Below are 20,991 nucleotides of genomic sequence, written 5' to 3' on the forward strand. Positions count from 1 at the left end.
TCTCAAGGAGGCCTTGGGATATAGCTCAGTGACAGAGCACCTGCTGAGCAGATATGAGGCCCTCATTTCTATCCCAAGGCTGTCATCAAACTAAACAGCATTAGTCCTCTATGAATCATGACTATGCAAAAGTTTAGCATCAAAGGATTATATTTTAGTTACTCTTGGTGGGGGATATTTTCCTAACAACAAATGAAACTGCATAAAAACTATTCCTTTTTATCTTTCTGCTATGAAACTTTTCAAACACAGAAGAAGAAAGAACAACATAATGAGCATCCATTTGTCAACATTTTGAACACTGGAAAAATAAGGACATTTTTCTATATGATTTCAATACCAATAGCAAAGGGCATTAAACTATATAAAAGCCAAAGTCATCTGGGCTAAAATTACATACCTTAATTTTGGCCATCAAAGCATCAATGGAAATTTCAAGATCTTTGATCTGTTTATTCACCTGTGGTTTTCCATCTTTCAATGCATTTACTACTTCATTAAACTTATCAAGTCGTTTTTTCAGCGTGCCCACCTTAATCAAGCCATCAATGCTGTAGAGAGAATATTTCATCAGTCAATTAACATTACCATTTAATGGTATAAGAAAAATTTTCATTAATAAAAAGCTAAAAATACATTGCCAAACTGGAGATTTCACTTGTGTTTTCAATTTTTCTTAGTATTCTCTTTTTTAGATCTCTTATTGAGGGGAAAAAATGAAATATGGCTGTGAATGACAATGATGCCTTTCAATACAATTGAGGTTTTCTATCAGCTGAGAGAAAATTCAAATCATAGAACTTGAAGAAGTCATCTTAGAATCACTTTAAAAAGGTATGATGAATCAATAGTCATTCAGAACTCCAAGGTTAAAAAGTCTAAATTAGTAATGAAAAGTTTAAATACGAAATAAAAACCAAATTTACAGTGAAACAATATAATTCTTATGGATAATCTTGAAAGGATTATGGTCAAAATAGCAAAGAGATATTTTTTAAACCAATGTCAATTTGACATTATCAAGAAATTCAAATCCCTTAAATAACCAAAACAGTTTCTTTCAATTATTTATTTCAATCTTTAATTGAAATGCTTGAAATGCTTGCATTTTTGTAAGCCATTTCAAATCCTTATGTAGGATGAGGCAAGTAGTGAATAAATTAGTTAATTTCAAATAAATATTATAAATAATAGACTAACATATCATTTTACAAAAAGCATGAGATCCAAACTGTTTTTTATTAAGCATTTATTGCTGTTTTACATTAGGATAGTTAGGTTTTGTAGGGTTCCTTAGGCACCATTCATCTTACCGAGGTTTGTGTCTCCTTTTGCAAAGCCACATCCGAACAGTTTTCTGCATTTTAATGCAAGCTTCAGCTCGATATTTTATTTTGTTTTTCACTGTGTGAAAGTATGAAGTAAATTATATTATTTCATTTAAATTACATAAATTTAAATATTTTTAAATCAGCATTCATTTTTAAAAAGTAATGGTCAAGAAATATAAATCTGAATGCTTATTAACATTTCTTTAATTTGTTATATTTCTTAAAAATAAAAAGTATATCATGTACGTGGCTGGATTTGCGCTTGAAATGCATTATTTCCTTTTTATGCTATTCTAAGAAATATGAAGAGGTATATCCTTAGAAAAGAATTTACCTGTGAATTAGTTTAGAAGATACTTAACACTATTATAACACTTTGGAAACCCACAATCAACATATTGGATGAGGCCTCTGAGAAGCCTATAGTAAAGAAATCTTTTTAACTTTGGGTACCCACAATTTCCTAACATAATGTCACCTTGAAACTTTTTTTCAGAGCATCCCTGTTCAAATTCTGCAAAGATCCTTATCTGTTTACTGACCTCAGTAAATCTGTACAACTAAATCCACAAATACATAGAATAGCACAGGTCACTGTAATATAACGTACTCTCCATCATAATCAACATACAGATAAAAACACTGAACTACCATAACAAATATGCTTGTATTTTACTTGAAAATGATGTGGAAAAGAGGTTCTATTATCTTTTTCTTTATTATAGTTATCTTTTTATCCATATTCATAATTTTCTAACAAAAGATTTCAGTAATAATCTTTGTTTAAATGGTCTCTCTCCATTATGTCAAAGGAATTTCATTTTTCTATTGATAAGGAATAATTTAATGAATCTTCTTCATGTACCTAGCAGTATTTCAAGTACTCTGGTGGGGGGATTATAAATTTAATCAAATTATAGATTCTCAATGCCCCAAAATTAAAGGTTTTTGCCACTGACCCTCAACTAAGTAAAAAATATTCTGCCCCCACCCTTGCTTTGGGTCAGAGATAAGTATGGCCTAGCAGAAGCACATAGACAAAAGCAGCTTAGTCCAATGCGTCAAAGACCAGGGTCTGAAAGGGGAATGGTAGAAACAGGATGCAAGAATGAGGCAATACCCTGTTTTACAGGATCCTGAAAGATCTTCTAAGAATTCAGACTTTGCCTCTACTGGTTTTGGGTATACATCAAGGACTCTGGGAAGCCAGGAACACCAGCTTGGGAGCTGCTCAAGTTATTACACAAGTGGGATAAAGAGGCTCCACTACGGTGCTGGAATACAAAGTAAATAATTACAGTATTTGAAGAATAAATCAGTATGAGCTGATGATTGACAAGATTTCAGGAATAAGAAAGAAGAGATGATTGTAATCCTGAAATTTTTGAAATGTATATTAGAGATGCCACACAGGCAGAAAAAGTTCTGGTTTAAATCTGAGAGATTGAAGAGTGGTATTGTGGGTTGAGGGGAGAAAGAGAAAAATGAATCAAGATACTAAGTTCTGTTCCGTTTAGAACATAATGAAGTTAATATTAGTTAACAAATTCAGATAGGGAAAATAAGAATCATGCATTCAAAAAAATAAAATATAGAAAGTCTACAAATGCTAATACACACTAGATACAAAGTGCTGCCAGAGGAATCAGACACAGTGTGAACCAACATCACGATCCTCTTGCCTAGCATCCACCTCTGAGACAGCCTTATAACATACACAAACCACCTTACTTCCAAAGTAATAAAACATCCTGAAATGAAAGAAAACACTCACGTTTGATGACCGACAGGGAACACCATTGAACTTTCTTCCAGCGACTGCAGACTAGCCAATGATTGACTTTCTTAACCAACTCTGCTAAGTGATCAGGGTCAGACTTCATAATCTGATCAAATTCTGCAAACTAGAAGATAAAAATAACATAACAGCAGTATTAAAAGATAAATGTGTTTAAACACACAGAGAAAACAAATATAATTCAAATCCAAAATCTAACTTTCTGAAAATGGCTGCATGTCAATTACACAGACATCTTTTAGAGTAGATAGCAAACCCAAACACACTTGACTTCTTTTATGAAGAAGTCTTTCTTCTTCCTTTCTTCCTTCCTTCAGGATCATTTTTTTGGGGGGAGGGGAGTGTGGGGAAGGGGAGGAATAACAGATTCAATAATAAAAGAAAATGATGATCTTAAATAACTATAGAGGGTTAGCAAAAAGGTTTTTGGTTTCTTTTTTTAGAATTTTTTTCACAATAACTTTATTTTATTTATTTATTTTTATGTGATGCTGAGGATTGAACCCAGGGCCTCACATGTGCTAGACAAGTGCTCTGCCACTGAGCTACAGCCCCAACCCAGCAAAAAGGTTTTATTGAGGAAAAAAATGAAAAAGGATTAATATATCTCACCAACTGAATCACCCACATTCTTGGATATCCACATACTGCGCTTGATAAGTAAAATTCAGCTATGTTTATCAGGTTCCAGCAAAACTAGTGTGTCATTCCCAATCCCTAGGCCCATTTTGAACAAAGATAAGACATTGCTACTAATAGAGATAACACAGATAAAACATTTATTTGGTTATTAAGAAATAAAATATATTATTTCCACTATTTACCACCAAATTCCAAAATGGCTTTTCTCCTTTATCAAATGTCCCACTAAAATACTAAGATGTCACAATATCATCAACCATCAATATAATCATTTGCTATAATAAAAATTAAAGGTAACATAAGGAATTGAAGCTCTCTTTGAATCTTTGCCATAAGCTATCAACAAATCCTCATTTTTCAAGAGATAAATAAGACCAACAAGTTTCTTTATAAAGTTATTAATTCTTAAATAATTACTTAAGCTCTGAAACAATGGAAGAGTTGAATTTATGAGAAATATTTATGGTTAAAGCTAAGCCAACCATAAACTATAATTTATAGATTCTTTTTCCTCTTATTTTTTTTTCTTCCATAGGAAAGGGTATGGGTTCTCTGAAATAAAAATATTCACAGGAAAGTATATATAATGGTAACATATACATATACTTCATCTCATACTCAAAAAATGTAAAATCATATTTACTATGATGAATTTACCCTTAAGATATTTGAAATACATTTATTTATTAATGATTCTGATAAGCTGAACTAGTATTATTGGCTATTTAAAATACAATAACAATGGTATTTAAAAATATGAAGATACAATTTACTAAATCAACATTAAAGAAGAAAGGAATGGTGAAAATCATATTAGTAATAGATTTTTAACAGCATTTAGGTATTTCTATATGAAATACATTTAGTTATAAGGCATTCCACAACTGATTTGAATGTTAAAACTATAGGATTATGTTAGCCCCCCAAAATTATGTTATATACAAAAGTATTTGCATATTCATTCTAGAGTTTGACAGAGATCCATACAAACTCCAGAGCAACTTCCTATAATTTATATATCTACCATATTCTAATAAAATTTATTTCCCCAATGAAGACTCCAAAGTGCTACAAAATCTCAAAATCAATGAAGACTAATATGCTTTAGAAAAGTTTTCAATTTGTGTAGTTAAAATTTTCTGGTTAACCCTATTTTAAGTAAAAAAAAAAGTCAATTAAACAACGTTCTGATTCTAATACTGAATAAAATTGTAAAATTTATATAGAGTACTATAATATCTAAATTACAAATTTCTCACCAATAGGAAAAATGTGTGTACATATACACACATTATATATTTTTTCATGCCATTAGTAACCATATAATTCAAGAATAATATGAATCACTGATACTTAAAAATGTTTACTAACTCCAACTATCTGCATTAATGATGATAAAATTTTAAAGAAAAATATATTTACCTTGCCAGGTCTAAAAAATACTTTTGTTAATCCAAACTGGTAGTCGATTTCATTTAAGCCCAAAGCTTTAAAAAGAGCCTACAAAATTAAAGTTAAAATAGTTAAATTCCAACAAATATTTAATAAAAAAGAGTTTACTGCTAAGAAACTTTTAATTTATGTAAAATCAGATTTACTATTTGTACCTTACAAAATAGCCTTGGATCCAATCTTGCAAGTTTCTCTGGCATAAATTTTTTATACATGTTGTAGAGTTCATGAAATGAAGCTCGTGATGGGAAACCCCCCTGCATCAAGTCCAAAACAGACACCATACCTAGATTCATAAACACAAATCACAGCCAGTCATGTGCAGAAGTCCAAAATAACTTATTCATGACCAGTTTTTAAAATTAATATTTAAGAAAGGACAATTTACAGAAATCATCAGCAAAGAAAGATTACATAGCAAATACACTTCTAATCATTATGTCTCAACTTATCTACCACCTAAAATTACTATAGTCAAATTCCATCTAAAACCAATATCACTAAAGGCAAACTACTGTTCTCTACAAAGCTCCAGCCTATTTTATATCTTTTTTTATGCTAGGCATCTCTCCATTACATCCCAGTATACCAAACAAAGCCCAGTAGAAGTCCACTTTCAAAGATCTGAGGTTAAATTTAGAACAACATTTCTAACAGAGTCTCCAAAAAGTGGTCAAATATATTCCCAAATTCTCCCTAGTACTTAAAAAAAAGCAAAAGGAAAGGAAAGGAAAGCTCACTACTCAATATAAAGACGCTCTTAGAGAAACTAATCTATTGGAATGATAAGTCTATAAGATCAATATCTGTTACCAGTGTAATTATGGGAGTGCATAACCCACTTGAATCAAAATGTGAAATATGATATATCAAGAACTATGTAATGGAGGGGTAAGACAAGATAATACAAATGGAAGAAATGATTTACAGTAGAAGGGGTAGAGAGAGAAAAGGGGAGGGGAGGGGAGGGGGGATAGTAGAGAATAGGACTGACAGCAGAATACATCAGACACTAGAAAGGCAATATGTCAATCAATGGAAGGGTAACTGATGTGATATAGCAATCTGTATACGGGGTAAAGTTGGGAGTTCATAACCCGCTTGAATCAAACTGTGAAATATGATGTATTAAGAACTGTGTAAGGTTTTGAACGACCAAGAATAAATATATATATATATATATATATATATAAATAAATGAATGAATGAATGAATGAATGAATAAATAAATAAATAAATAAATAAATAAATAAATAAATAAATAAATAAATAAATGAAGTGATAAATCTGAGCCTTGAGGCAATATGAGCTTTTAGGGATTAGGAAAAATGTAAAATACATTGGGAAAAGTTCAACGACTAGCGATAATGCCAAGATTTTGTTCACAATGAGACCTGAATTTTAGTCTCTGGGACTACTAAAATCAATGGAAAAAATAGATTATTTAATAAATAGTTTTATGATAAATGGCTTGCTATTTGGAAAATGAAAATAATGTTAGACCCTTACTTTCTTCTTTATATCAAAATAAATTTCTGCTGGTCAAAAATTTTAGTTAAAAAAATGAAACTCTAAAAATTTTTAAGTGAATTATTATTTTAAAACAATCTTATAAGAAAGATAGTATTTCTAGGCAATTTTAGACTATTGACTGGCAAAGGTACAAAACATCAATAGTATTCAGAGTTGATGACTATATAGAATAACACAGGCACACAGTCTTAGAGTAAATCAAGACAACAATCTTGGATGGCAATTAGAAAATACCCATCCCTTTGGTTCAGTAATTTATATTTCTCTGAGCCTACCCTACAACCCTTCATACTTGTAAGTGAAGATATTTGTGGAGAATATCCAGATATCCACAAGATCACTGTTTGTAGTATTTCCTGATTAAAAGATGCTACAACTATATGCTGGAATATAACACATTAATTTTAAAAGAATAGAGCAAAATTTAATCTGATCAGTATAAGAAATATAACTAAATAAAAAAGCATATAGTATATGGTGATTAATGAAACATAAAGACCATCATTCTTATAAGAAAAAAATTCCAGAACTAGACTTAGTTCTAGGCTCTGCTTGGAGAAATAAAAACAAGATTTGGTTGGTATTGCCACAGATTTTACCACCTCTTAAGTTTCTAAGCTTGCTTTTATCTCTGCAAATTATGAACTGGTTCATAGAAGTTCATTAAGAATTTCATGGAGCTTAACAAATTACTAAGCCTACAATGGACTTCTTAATACTTGAAGTTAATTTTTGAGCTGAAAAATAGAAATCAATGACTATAAGTCAATACTCTTCTAAAAACTCCCAAGACCTGGCTCTTAATCTGGGAGTCTGATAAACAGCTGTTCCATACACTGCTGGCTGGTATACTCAGAACTACCCTTTCTATGGACAGCACAGCTTCAGTTTCACGGAGGAAGACAACCTACTTTCTCCCACCTTTTTGTACTTTGTCCTGATATTGGATGGTAAGAAGTTTTTAGTAGGTGTCTTAATTATTCTCAAAATAGAAAAAATAAAACCCAGTAAAAATGAAAAGGTAAAATAGAATCCAAATCTTAAATATCTTTATTTTAGAAAGCTTCATAAATATTTCTTATTCCTACCACTCATTGTTACTTTTTGCTTTTTCTTATTACAAAACTATACAATTATACTATTATTAGTACTTTAAAAAACAAAGTATCGTGAATGGGTTTCATCTGTTAAACTGCCAATGCAACTTAACATATGAAATATCCTGCTTACTGAAAGGGGAATCCTTGCTGACCCATCAGTAAATCCATACTCTGCTAATCTAATAGCACATACAGCTAAATCTAAATATGCTTGACTTTCCAGGACAGTAGATGCTCACTTAGGCAATAAATGAATTATACTATGTAAAGCAAATCCTACAAAGAAATTTAAATGGGGAAAAAAAGTTAAATTCTAAATAACAACACCCTAAAAGACAAAACACAAAAATACATCTGTATTATATGCAAGAATTCAGTAGACATGAGTTATTTAATTTTCCAGTATTTGTTAGAATTTTCCTAGACTGTGCATTTCATTCAACAAAGAATATATTCCAGGGAAACAGGGATTTTGTATCAGCCAAAACAGAGTTTCTGTCAACATGGGCTTATGGATTGGAGGAGGGAAAAATAATTATACAAGTATACATAAAATTTGTAACTATGACTCTAAAATAAAGGCACCAGCTATAGCACCATGAACTAAGGCTCCCTTCCAGGACAGGAATATCAGGAAAGGCTTTCACAGAAAAGTAGCAATCAAGTTGAGACATAAAAGATGAAAAGATGCAGCATGTAGCAAGAGTGTTCCAAACACTGGAAGAACATATGCACAGATCTTGCAAGAGAGTACTGAAGGGACTGAAAGGAAAGTCAGTATGGCTGAAGCACACAGAGAAGAGGCAGGGTAGAAAGTGAAATAAGGGAGCTAAGGACACACAGGCTAGATAGTATGAAGCCTCACAAGCTACCAGGATTTTTGCTCTTCACTCTAATGCTAAAGGAGCCACTGGAAGTTTTGATTTGTTTTGTTGTTGTTGTTTTTGTTTTTGTTTTAAACTGTTTTGTTTTTTAATGGCAGTACAAGGAATTGAACCCAGGCCTCACCCAGGCTAGCACTCTACCACTGAGCTACAATCCCAATTCTTTTTATTTTTTATTTTGAAACAGGGTCTAAGTTGCCTAGACTGGCCTCAAACTTGTAATTCGTCTGCATTAGTATCCAGAGTAGCTGGGATTACAGGGGTATACCACTACACCCAACTGCCATTACAGTATTTTAGGCAAGTAAAAACAATGATCAGAGCTGAGTTGTAAAGTAATAATTCAGGTTGCATATGAAGAAGAGACTGAGTAGATACAAAGAGAATACTTACAAAGCTAAGGCAAAAGGCCAGGAACGAGATGATGACAGCTTGGACTAGAGAATAATAGGACTCATTATTTAGGAAGTAATGTCAATGGTGCTAGGGGAGACTTAGAAAATATATAACCTGTGTTTTCCAACATGGCAGTCATTAGCGACAAGCTCTGTAGGTACACTAGACATGTGACAATTTAAATTTTAAAATATTAAAATTAAATTTATTTAAACTTTAAATAAGTCCTACTGGCCACATTTATGATGCTGAATAGCCAGTGTCTAGGGGCTACCATATTAAATAACACAGATACAGAATATTTCTATCATCTGGAAAATTCTACTAGACAAGAGTTGATATAAAATGAGTAGAAAAATATATAAACCCAAATCCTGAAAAACTATTAAGAAATACTATCCATGTAGAAGAAAATGAGTCTGTAGAGGAGTTGGGAAAGGCCAGAGAATTCCAAAGAAAAATAGGAGCATACACTGTTTCAGAAGCTAAGGAAAAGAAATGTGGAAGAGACTGGTCAGAGTCGAATTCTGTGAAGTCCACTAAGGGCTGCAAAATGAACATAGGATTTAAGAAGGTAACCACTGGTGACCTTATCAAGATAAAAGCTGAACTCTCTTGAGGTTAAAGAGTGAGTTGAGGGCATAACCTGAGAATAGACTATTTGTGGGAGAGGAAAGGGAACAACTATCCACGGTAAGAAAAAAAGATGGGGAGTAGATGGAAGGGAATGTAAATCATAGATCAGATTTTTAGCACATTTAAGCACACTTCAGTGAAATGAGAGAGATCCATATCCAAAGGGAATGGTTCAATACATATAATATATAGGCATATGTATTCAGTGCTGATTATATGTATTACAAGGTGACTACTTGCAATAAAAGTAGGGATGGATTTCAAAGCACTGTAAGCCTCAACTAGGAAGAGAAGCAATTTCTGCTTTCTTTTTTTTTTTTAAGAGAGAGAGAGAGAATTTTTTTAATATTTATTTTTTAGTTTTCGGCGGACACAACATCTTTGTATGTTTGTATGTGGTGCTGAGGATCGAACCTGAGCCGCACTATTGCTTGAGCCACATCCCCAGCCCAATTTCTGCTTTCTTAATAGGAAGGAAGGATATTCAGATAGGTGCATGTTCTTGGAAGCTTTAAAGTTTTTTGTCAAAGAGGTAAGGCCATCTTCTGGCAGAGGCTCAGAGATTTAAGAACAGGATTGGTCAGACTAGTTTGTTCTGTAGAGAAACAGAACAAGCTAACCAAGGAAACTTGACAAGACAGGTTTGAGAGCCCTAAAAGGTCACCGACCATGAATTTTAAGTGGTGTCAACCTGACTTGTCTCCCAATCCCAAGCAGTCAAGAAGAAAGGGCAGAACAAACTTAGACAGCTAAGGTTTTGTAAGAGGCAGTGAGAGGTAGATCCAGATTTGGGAAGCCTGGAGTGTATGTGATTCGGGGAGGGTTCTTTCAGGAACAAAATACAAAATTACAAATTACTAAAGAATATAAAATTCAGTACCAGGCTTTGAAAAGGGTTCATTTCAATGAAGGACCCTGAAATGTAAGTGACCATATTTCACGGTTAAATCTACCTCCACAAAGAGTAAAATACGGAGGCAAGAGAGTTTGAGAAAGTTTCAGGAGACTGAGCTGGATCAAAACCTAAAAAGGTTGATGCCTCAGGGAAAAGGCCAGTATTGGATAAAGGGTAGCCATGGGGTAAAGGAAAAAATAAGCCCAGGGCCTGAGACTTCTGTGATGTAGCAAGTCAGCTGTGCAGGGATAGGGATGGGAAGTGATAGAATTAATCAAATGCATAAAAGGGCCACAGAACCAAGGGCTTCATTCTGTTTTTTTATTTTTTCACAAATGGTAGAGAGGAAGCAAGGACAACAAAACAAACTTCCTACTCTAGCTGCGTAGGGAATGAGAAATGAAGTGCTACTGGACTGAGAAGATAATAGGAAAGCAGCTTACAAAAGGGAGATTCAGGTTTTCTACTAAAGTGATTTTATAAAATTTTACTACAATTATGTAAAATGCTTTTATTTCACAATAAATCATAACCCAATATTACTCAAATAATTTGCCACCCATGCTTTTCTTAGAATCAAAGAAAATAAGATAAAAATCTTATTACACTTAAAAATAACCAAGGTAATGGTGAATTACTTGAAATCATTGGTCCTATTAAATTGCACTTAAGCTATGACTACTGACACACAGTGACACAGATTATGAATATATGGAAATACCTGAACATTGAAGTTGAGACAGAATCTGAGCACCTTCAAAGTGGTGGCTTGTCATCTTTAAATTAGGTTTGATGCAACGAATAAAGCTTGCTCCCTAGGAGAACAAAGGCATCTCTTGAGATAAAACATATAGCCTCTTGTTTTTCTATTTTTATGAATACCAGAAACTTTCAAAGCATATTAACACATGAAACTTTAAAATAACCACTAAGGAACTAAAAAATGTCTTAGCATAGTATTAACATTTAAAGCTTGAAATAAAAAGCTTAAAATCATTCATTTGGTTATCAGATTATGCTGAATGAGGGAGAAAGAATACCGATTAGGTATACAAAGAAATTTTCGTGTGCTGAAGCTAACATGCTAGACATTCAAATAGTAGCTTCTCTTCAAAGTAGTCACCTTGCAAAACAAGAATTACATCAAAGGTGATGCTCACTGAAAAATTTTAGAACATGTTTCTATCACAGAAGTAATATTTTAGAGTAGCACTCTATACCCTCTTCATCAGACTTGGTTTATAAACATGCTTGATCTTTAAGAGATAAACACTTGCAGCCAATGAGAATATTGAAAAGATTTTCTGAATGGTTCCAAAAGCAAGTCTAACATTAAGCTAAGCAACAGTAGCGCTGACAAAATAAATGCCTGGCTTTTCAAAATCATTAGTATTTGAAAAAAAAGAATAGTCAGTTAAGTTATGTAGATTTGTTTGGAATCATGCTTAATTTATATAATCCATATACTAAATATCTTTCTATGTCAAGTTTTTATTTTTCATTTAAAAAATCAGGGTAAATCCCTAAAATGTATAGTTAAAAAACAGCCTCCTGCCAGGCATGTTGGTGCACATATGTAATTGCAGCTACTTGGAGGCTAAAGCAGGAGGACTGCAAGCTAGAGGCCAGCTTAGGCAAATTAGTGAGACCCTGCATCAAAATAAAAAATAAAAAGGGCTGGGGATGTACCTCAGTGGTAGAGCACTTGCCTACCATGCACAAAGACCTGTGTTCAATCTTCAGCAAAAAAAAAAAAAAAAAAAAGACTCCTCGTAGATTTGCCTTTATAAAAGGACATAAAAATATCATGTACATATTTTTCCACATCACACTGCCATGTTTGTAGGATGTTACTATAAGAGTAACAAAATAAGGGTAAATTATAATGCCTTATTTGCAGTCCTAAAAATCATTTCATCATTCTACTCCATAATTACAAAATATTTTTCACCTTCTTGAAACTATAGGCTAATCTTAATTTAATAAAACTCAAAGAGTTCTACATATTTACAAAATAATTTGTCTTCACATACATATTTAACTTCTCTTCAGGAAAAAACCTAACCAGAATAATCATCATCTTAAAAACTGATCTTTTAACAAAGGAAATTTGGTGTAAAATATATTTTTAAAATAAATTTTTTTTTTTTAGTTCTAGGTGGACCCAATACCTTTATTTTATTTATTTGTGTGCTGCTGAGGATCAAACCCAGTGTCCCACATATTTGAGAGAAGCACTCTACCCCAGAGCCACAACCCCAGCCCTAAAATATATTTTTAATTATTCCAGGGTTACTATTCTTTACTTAGATAATTACTATATAATAGTTTTAGAGGACCATTCAAAGAAATCTGCTTTCTTTTTAGATGTACTCACAGTACTTCGAAGTTTATCCAGAAGCAAATTTAACTGTGTCTGTAAAAGAAATGAAATCAGTTTATTTCAAAAACCAAAGAACACAGTGACATAAGTTAATATTAATTCTCCCATATTAGAATAAAATAACATGCAATAACATCCACATATAACACATTACAATTTAACAACCTGATGGCACATAAACTCTTTAACAGCATCATGCAAAATGGATAATGAAATGTCAAGGTCAATAACTTTACTTACTTACACAGGCCTCGTATAATTAAAAGACTGAAAATTAGTAACATTTTTTAAAAATACACAAATTTGCATGTAGGATGAAATGAGGAAAAATTATATAGGCAATGAAGGAAGTTAATGAAAATATGGGGATGCATTCAATGTGAGATCAATAATTCAGTGTTTTAACATGTGGCAAACTAGGTGTAGTTTGTGTCATAGGCTCTTAAGAATGAGGACGTTTAAAATATTCATTATTGGGCTGGTGTTGTGGCTCAGCAGTAGAGGGCTCGCCTAGCACGTGCAACGCCCTGGGTTCAATCCTCAGTACCACATATAAATAAACAAATAGATACATAAATAAATAAAGCTATATTGTCAACTATAACTAAAAAATATTTTTTAAAAAATATATTCATTATTGGTATGTATTAGAAATATTTCATTAAATACTTGGCATAAACAAAATTGTCTTATCTAGCTATAGAAATTCTCCTTACTGTTTTAAAACAGTTCACATTTCAAATATTTTTTAAAATTTGGACAACTTTCTCAAAAAAATTGATAATAAATACAAATTACTATGCTTTCCTTTTTTATAATATTAATTTTATTTTACTCTGGCTCAGTACCTTAAATTCATTTATTTGCTTCACTACTCTGCAAAGTAAATTAATTTCATAAAATTCTTTATCTGGATTTTTATACTGAGATGCTTATTATACTACTTAGAAAAGTTAAATTATAATGTTAATTCTTAATATACTATATTGATCATAGCTATAATTAAAATTAACAGCTACACTTTACTAAATACTTCCTATGAGTAAGGAACTGTTCAACTGCTCATAGCTTTTCATGAGCATTGCCATATTTAAGTCAATTAAGAATAAAACACAACAATCCTAATTGAGGATGTTTTATTAGCCTCAATTTGCAGGTACAGCATTGATGTTAGGAAGACAAATAACTTGCCCAAGATCATGGAACTAGTAATGATAAAGGCATGACACCAAATTTCATTCTCCTGTCTGTGATGCTATAGTATACCACACATACCACAGGCTTATGTTATTAAAATGAAATAAATTTGTCGTTAGATTAAAGATATACATCACTTATCTGGCTGACAGAGTTGTGACAACCTTAATCAATCAGGACCCTCACATTACTGAAAAGCAAGTATGAGAGCCACTATTCTGGAAAGAAAACAACTCTCACAAAGTCCACGCTCCTTCATCCACAAACTAAGCATGGTGTTCTCCCCCATAAAGGAGGCAGTCAGAAGAGTAGAAACAAGAAAAATAAACTAACCGCAGCTGAGAAAAGAGAAAACAAAGTCAATTATGGAAGAACAATAGTCAAGGACCATAAAGCATATGGGTAAATAGCCTTAGGCAATTCGTAGTTCATTTTTATTTTATTTAGAACATATTTTATTTTATTTAGGACATATTTTATTTAGAACAAATATTCATATTTATAATAGAAGAATGCTTCCATCAAAAAGAAATGATTTTTTGTAAAATACAATAAAAGGGTTATGTTTCATTTGAAAATATCATGAAAAACTTTTGTTTCCTATAATGTTGGATAACTGAATACTACATTAAATGTAGTAGCCTATTTTGTATTATTGCTTTACATGCCTCAAATTTAATGAGCTATCCAACTATATTCAAAATTAAGAAACATTAAAATTTCACGTCAAGGTATCTTAGAAAAATGTGAAATCTTTTGTTATAGTTATCACTCAGTTATAGCTTTCAGCAGTGAACATAAAAATACAAATTATTATATATATACTTTTGGGGGGGTACCAGGGATTGATCCTAGGAGTACTTAACAACTGAGCCACATCCCCACCCCCTTTTTATTTTATTTTGAGACAGGGTCTCACTAAGTTGCTGAGGTTGGCTTTGAACTTGATCCTCGTGCCTCAGCCTCCCTAGTCACTGGGATTACAGGCATGCATCATCATACCTGGCTTATATAAACAATTTTAAGTCACTTCAAAGGCTCAACATAAAAGATTATTTAAAGCAAAGAAGAATTTTAAGAAGTTTTTGGTTATAATTACGTTATCTAAAATTTCAAGTATGTTCTTATCAGCAAAACTACTACAGTACCACAGTATGAAAAAACTTAATGAATGTTTTCCACTTTATAGCAGCAAATGTCCTCTTTTTAAAAAAATTTTTTGATATGGGGTTTGCTATGTTGTCCAGTCTGACCCTTGAACTTCTGGGCTCGTGCAATACTCTGGCCTTAGCCATCTGACTAGCTACAACTATGGGTACATTCCACTAACAAACTATTTTTAAACCAATCTGTTGTCAAATGTCCAATCAGGAATAAAAGAATATTCAAATAAGAGAAAACATATTGCCTACTGAGTAAAACATAAACTTATAATTAATGAATACAACTTAACAAAATTCAAATATTTTTATTTGGCTATCTAAAAACATATTATTAATTTTTCTTATATTTATGTGTAAGCTATTTTTTTTAAACTTAGGTTTTACACATACGATTTTCTCAAATCATTATTTAGAGCCCATCTCAATCCAAAAAGGATTCAAGGTTTATACTAAAGTTAGTACCATGATACTAATTACATCATATTAGTATTTAAAGTACAGATTTCAAAAGGCAAATACATAATTTATTTCAAATATAATAACTTTACTGTGTGGAGAAGTGTAAAACAGAAATTAATTCTATTTCTTTGTTCTACACATGATAGTTTCTTGATCTTTAAACTTACACTATAAACATTTTTAAGTTATTTTTATACTACTACTTTTATAACTAATTAGTAGTATTTCATTTCTAAGACAAACCTTGTGACAATTCCTTGTCAGATTTCAAAGAATAATGTGACTCAAAATTAATAAATGAAATATTCTTTAATGTTAAATAAGCAACTTAAAGAGTTTGCCACACCTGAGCAATTATCGTTTGCAGAAGTTATCAAAAGCTTTAATTAAATTTTAGTACAAGATGCATGCCCACAATGCCACTGTGAGAGAAAACATGTTGAAATGAATTATAAACTGCATCATTAACTTGAGACCGGCTCTTTTTAACATGGCAGCCACTCTATAAATAGGAGTCCATGAAGGCGATCATTTACCTGAAGCCCCTGGCTGTGCCTGCTTTTCCTCTCTCAACTCAACTAGTCCTCTCTAGCCATCCCGAGCTGAACTACTCCAGCTAAACAAAACTGCTGAATGAGGAAGGAAACAGAAAACACATGGGAAAGAGAAGGATTGAAGGTCAACTAGACAGTATGCAGAAGCAAGAACATTAGGAGCAGCAATCAGATATGTTATGCACCAAGAAAGAACACATTTAGAAAATCTTAAGCATTTCTGTATATTTAATGACTAGGGGCTATGTTTTGATATTTTGCATATAAGTATCAACAAAGCAGGGTGTTCTCTTAAAACTCACTTGTGGGATTTATGACAATGATCTAAATTATCCACTTTAGAATATAAAATAATATATTTTAAATACAGTAAAAACTTTCAAGTTATTTAACACAAATACCTTAAATTTGTTTCCCACACTGATGAAGCTAAGTTTTCCTGCTTTTTGTTTTGTATCTTTGTTGTTATTTGTGGATGATTCAAATAATTCCCGTATAAACTTATCCCTGGATTCACATATTAAAGATTCAAGAGACATATGCAAAGCATCATTATTTTTCTCCACAAACTGGGTCTGAAAAACAAATCAAATAGAATATTTTAGTTCATCTTATGATAAATGTCCCTTAATTCATCACTGTCTAATAGAACCCTCTCTTTGATAAAAGAAATATTCTATATCTGTACTGTCCAAAATAGTCACTAGTCAATATGGATATTTAGCACCTGAAGTGTGACTAATGTACTAAGGAACTGAATTTTTAATTTTATTTAAACTTAAATAGCCAACTAGAAGCTATCATATTGTACACTATAGTGTTATACTCACTGTCTCATAGCACACTGCCCCTGCAAAGTGCCTGATAATGAAGCCTTCGTCATCTCTCAGATTCCTATGTACTGCCAGCTTAGACTTCCTAGGGATCTGAAAAAACATATATAAGTTATTAAGTTATGAAAAATACATTACTTAGGTGTCCTTTACACAATGTTTGAGGAATAAAATACTTAAAATTATAAAGGGAATCTTCACAATTATAGTGCTTTCTAAGCATCTGGATATACCTTAGAGTATTAGTGAATTCTAGCAAATTTTTGGTGATAATCTCTAGGGGAAAAAAACAGGTGTAGGACAAAACTACAAACAAATGAAAAACAAAAAAACACAGACAATAGTAGGGGATAGGAAAGGTAGCAGAATACAACAGTCACTAATATGCCATTATGTAAAAATGTGAGTGTATAACGATGTGATTCTGCAATTTGTATATGGGGTAAAAATGGGAGTTCATAACCCACTTGAGTCAAATGTATGAAAGATGATATATCATGAGCTTTGTAATGTTTTGAACAATCAATAAAAAAAACACAGACAAAACAAATTCCCATCATTAGAAGTACATGCAAGACATAGTTGGCATTTTATAAAGTTAACTGCCTATTTATATATTTCAAAAGCAGTGGATTTTTACTTTGGTACTTGTTAGAATCACCCAGAGAACTTTTAAAATCCACCAAAGCCCATAGCATTTAATCAGATGATTTCCAGATACAGCTAGGTAATAAATACCTGAGATCAGTACAGGGACTCTCCCACTGTACATCCTAACATGTTTACATAAAAAGCACAAACTTATTTCCAAAAAATTAAATCATTTTAAGATTGTACCATCTGAATACGGTATGTCATATTTGAATCATTTCAAGTTTCCAAAACACCTTCACGCACACAATCACATCTGACCCATAAAATAACCTAAAGTAAAGGGAAAAAAAATCTCATTTAAAAATAAAAAATAAGGGCTGGAGTTGTGGCTCAGCAGTAGAGCGCTCACCAAGCATGTGTGGGGCCATGGGTTCAATCCTCAGCACCACATTAAAAAATTTAAAAAAAGGTATTGTGTCCAACTACAACAAAAAAATAAATATTAAATAAATAAATAAAATAAGAATGAGAGTGGGAACTTTATGGGCTTAATCAAGGTCTGAGAGCTCACAGAACACAGGCTTTTCTCCATACAAAGCAACAGACCAGAACAAGTCAGGGAGAAGGCTCTGTAGCCAACTGCCTCATCTGCCTCTCAAACTTAACACTTCCTCATATGTATGCAAGAGTATTACTTAACTTCTCCCTGCTTGTCTGTTTGTCTGTAGCACAAATAGACTAATAGGACAAAGTGAGATATTTCAAGCAAAAACACTCAAAGAGGGCACAGTGATGCCACTCTTATAATCCCAGCAACTCAGGAGGCTGAGGCAGGAGGATCACAAGTTCGAGGTATATACTTTCTAGCCAGAAAAGAGATTCTTGATCCATATAAAGCAATATCATCAGGAAATATATATATAAATTAAATGTCCATCTATAAAACATTGTATATATGAGATAATTTGGTTTGAATCTAGCTGATGCTAGATATGAGAGAATTACTTCAAACCTTACATAATTTATAATTCTAATGGTCTATTAATATCTGCTATCTGGTGCACCTTTTCAAAGATTTCTTTTCCCACCAGTGTCTCAACTTAAGAATGGCAAACTCACAGTGAGTCGGAAATGGTCCTTGTGCTTCTGGTGAACTGCAGATGTAAAGTGCTGGTCACTTGGCTGGGGAAGGCGGTTCTCTTCATCTAAAATATCCAGTATTCCAACTAATTTTGCTTCAATTAAATCTATTTCAAAAAAAATGAAAACACTCAGGATAAAAACAACACTTTAAAGATAACATGAAAAATTTCAAATTTCAAGGACTGGTTGGAAACAATGAAACAGATGATTCTGAAAGTATTCTATCAAAGACTATTGAGAGCAGATGCATTTTTATTTCAAACTGGCCATTTGTTAGAAGGTCACATCATACTTTTAATATAGATTTTAGAAAATAACTCAATAAAGAAAATGAAAATGTAATAACCATTCCACTGTAAACAAGGATAAGAGGGAAAGAAAAGAGAAATTCTCCCCTTTTCCAGATGACATCTACATTCAAAATTAAGTAAAACTACAGAAGCTTTTGCATGCAGAGCTTTCAATACTAGTTTTAGAAACTGATTTTAATGCTTTCAAGCAACACTTTTCAGGAACAGCACATTTTTATGCATCTTTCCTTCGTGCTGTTTGAATTTTCTGTCTGTCCAAAATAACTATAAAATGTAATCTCCCTGAGTAGAGTTTATAAAAACTGTTGAATGGGACAGAGCTCCAAGACACAGGAAGAGAAATTAAGATTCTAACTGCCTTGATCAGAACATAATGCTTCTTGGGTAATTAACAGTTGTAAAGGAGGGACATGTTATAATGAGAATATTCTGATAGATGTAGAAGGAGGCAGAGGTGGGCTGAAAGATTCAGAAGGGGATGAATTCCAGGCAGATAGCAAACCATCCAGTCAAAGGCACAGAGATGAGAAAAGAGAGGGGTATTCTGAGTAGACAAGGGAGCATGTGCAACTTCTTAATATATATGACTAATATAATTTAATATAAATATAAAAAGTATCATCATCATTATTATTCTATGTTGTCCAAGCCTAGACATGAGTTATTGACCAGATTGTCAAAAGACCCCTTGCAAACAGCTGATTTTAGAGATGGGGTAGAAAAAAAGGAGAACTAAAAGCTAGCTGGGGGAATAGAGGGGAAGGTTTCTTTATTGCTAAAAAAGAAAAAAGGCAAGGAAAACAGAGACCCTTCTGCCACACAGTATTCTGTGGATGTGACACATGTAATTTCTAAAGTCAATGTGCAACCTCTGAGATGGTGCACAGAGGAGAATAGAACTAAGGGAATCTCTGACAATCTTCACCTGGAGCCTAGCCTAATTATGGAGTTTGTCATGAGAGACAATAAATCCCTTTGCTGCCTGAGCAACTGAGTCTCCTCCAAACTGGTTCACACTTTAGGCTTTTTAAGTAAAAACACAATAAATAGAAGAGCTTTTAGAAAAAGTTTCAACAAAGCTGAATCTGATGTCTTGATAGGAAAAATAAATTGCAAGCAGTATTAAGAAAGTAAACTTCCAGGATAGGGTTCTAATTCAGTGGTAGATCACTTGCCTAGCATGTGTGAGTCACTAGGTCCGATTCTCAGCACCTCAAATAAATAAATAAATAAATAAAGGTCCATCAAGAGGCTGTGGCTATAGTTCAGTGGTAGAGCACTTGCCTAGTATATATGAGGTGCTAGGTTTGATCCTTAATACCACATAAAAATAAAGAAATAAAATAAAGGCATGCTATCCATCTACAATTACAAAAAAATAAATAAAATTTTAAAAAGGTCCACTGACAAGTGAATATATATATATATATATATATATTTTTTTTTTTTTAAAGTAAACACGCTTGGGGCTGGGGTTTGTGGCTCAGTGGTAGAATGCTCACGTCGCACATGTGAGACCCTGGGTTCGATCCTCAGCACCACATAAAAATAAATAAACAAAATAAAGATATTGTGTCCATGTATAACTAAAAAAATTTAAATAAAAATATAAACATCCCTCAGATACTAGTTTCAAGTCCCATGGCTACTAATATAAGTCACAGAACACAGAAAAGTGACTAGCAAA

The 20,991-nt window shown here is 32.5% G+C and overlaps 1 protein-coding gene across 11 annotated transcripts in view; it reads right to left on the reverse strand.

Moving 5' to 3' along the window:
- Positions 1–20,991, reverse strand: part of Myo6 (myosin VI) — a 139,028-nt gene that overhangs the window by 23,195 nt on the left and 94,842 nt on the right. For 9 of the 11 annotated variants that reach the window (XM_078019706.1, XM_078019709.1, XM_040282978.2 and 6 more), the window contains 10 exons: positions 18,970–19,097; positions 17,254–17,349; positions 16,825–16,998; positions 13,045–13,083; positions 11,389–11,482; positions 5,379–5,509; positions 5,194–5,271; positions 3,106–3,235; positions 1,314–1,404; positions 401–551 (listed from right to left, as the gene is read on the reverse strand). In XM_078019706.1, coding sequence (XP_077875832.1) covers positions 401–551; positions 1,314–1,404; positions 3,106–3,235; positions 5,194–5,271; positions 5,379–5,509; positions 11,389–11,482; positions 13,045–13,083; positions 16,825–16,998; positions 17,254–17,349; positions 18,970–19,097 — 1,112 coding nt within the window. Of the gene's footprint in view, positions 1–400; positions 552–1,313; positions 1,405–3,105; positions 3,236–5,193; positions 5,272–5,378; positions 5,510–11,388; positions 11,483–13,044; positions 13,084–16,405; positions 16,499–16,824; positions 16,999–17,253; positions 17,350–18,969; positions 19,098–20,991 lie in introns of those variants that run through there. The other 2 variants (XM_078019712.1, XM_078019711.1) reach the window with 2 other exon arrangements.

The sequence above is a fragment of the Ictidomys tridecemlineatus genome, chromosome 8 (genome assembly GCF_052094955.1).
Source record: "Ictidomys tridecemlineatus isolate mIctTri1 chromosome 8, mIctTri1.hap1, whole genome shotgun sequence".
NCBI classification, from domain to species: Eukaryota; Metazoa; Chordata; class Mammalia; order Rodentia; family Sciuridae; genus Ictidomys; species Ictidomys tridecemlineatus.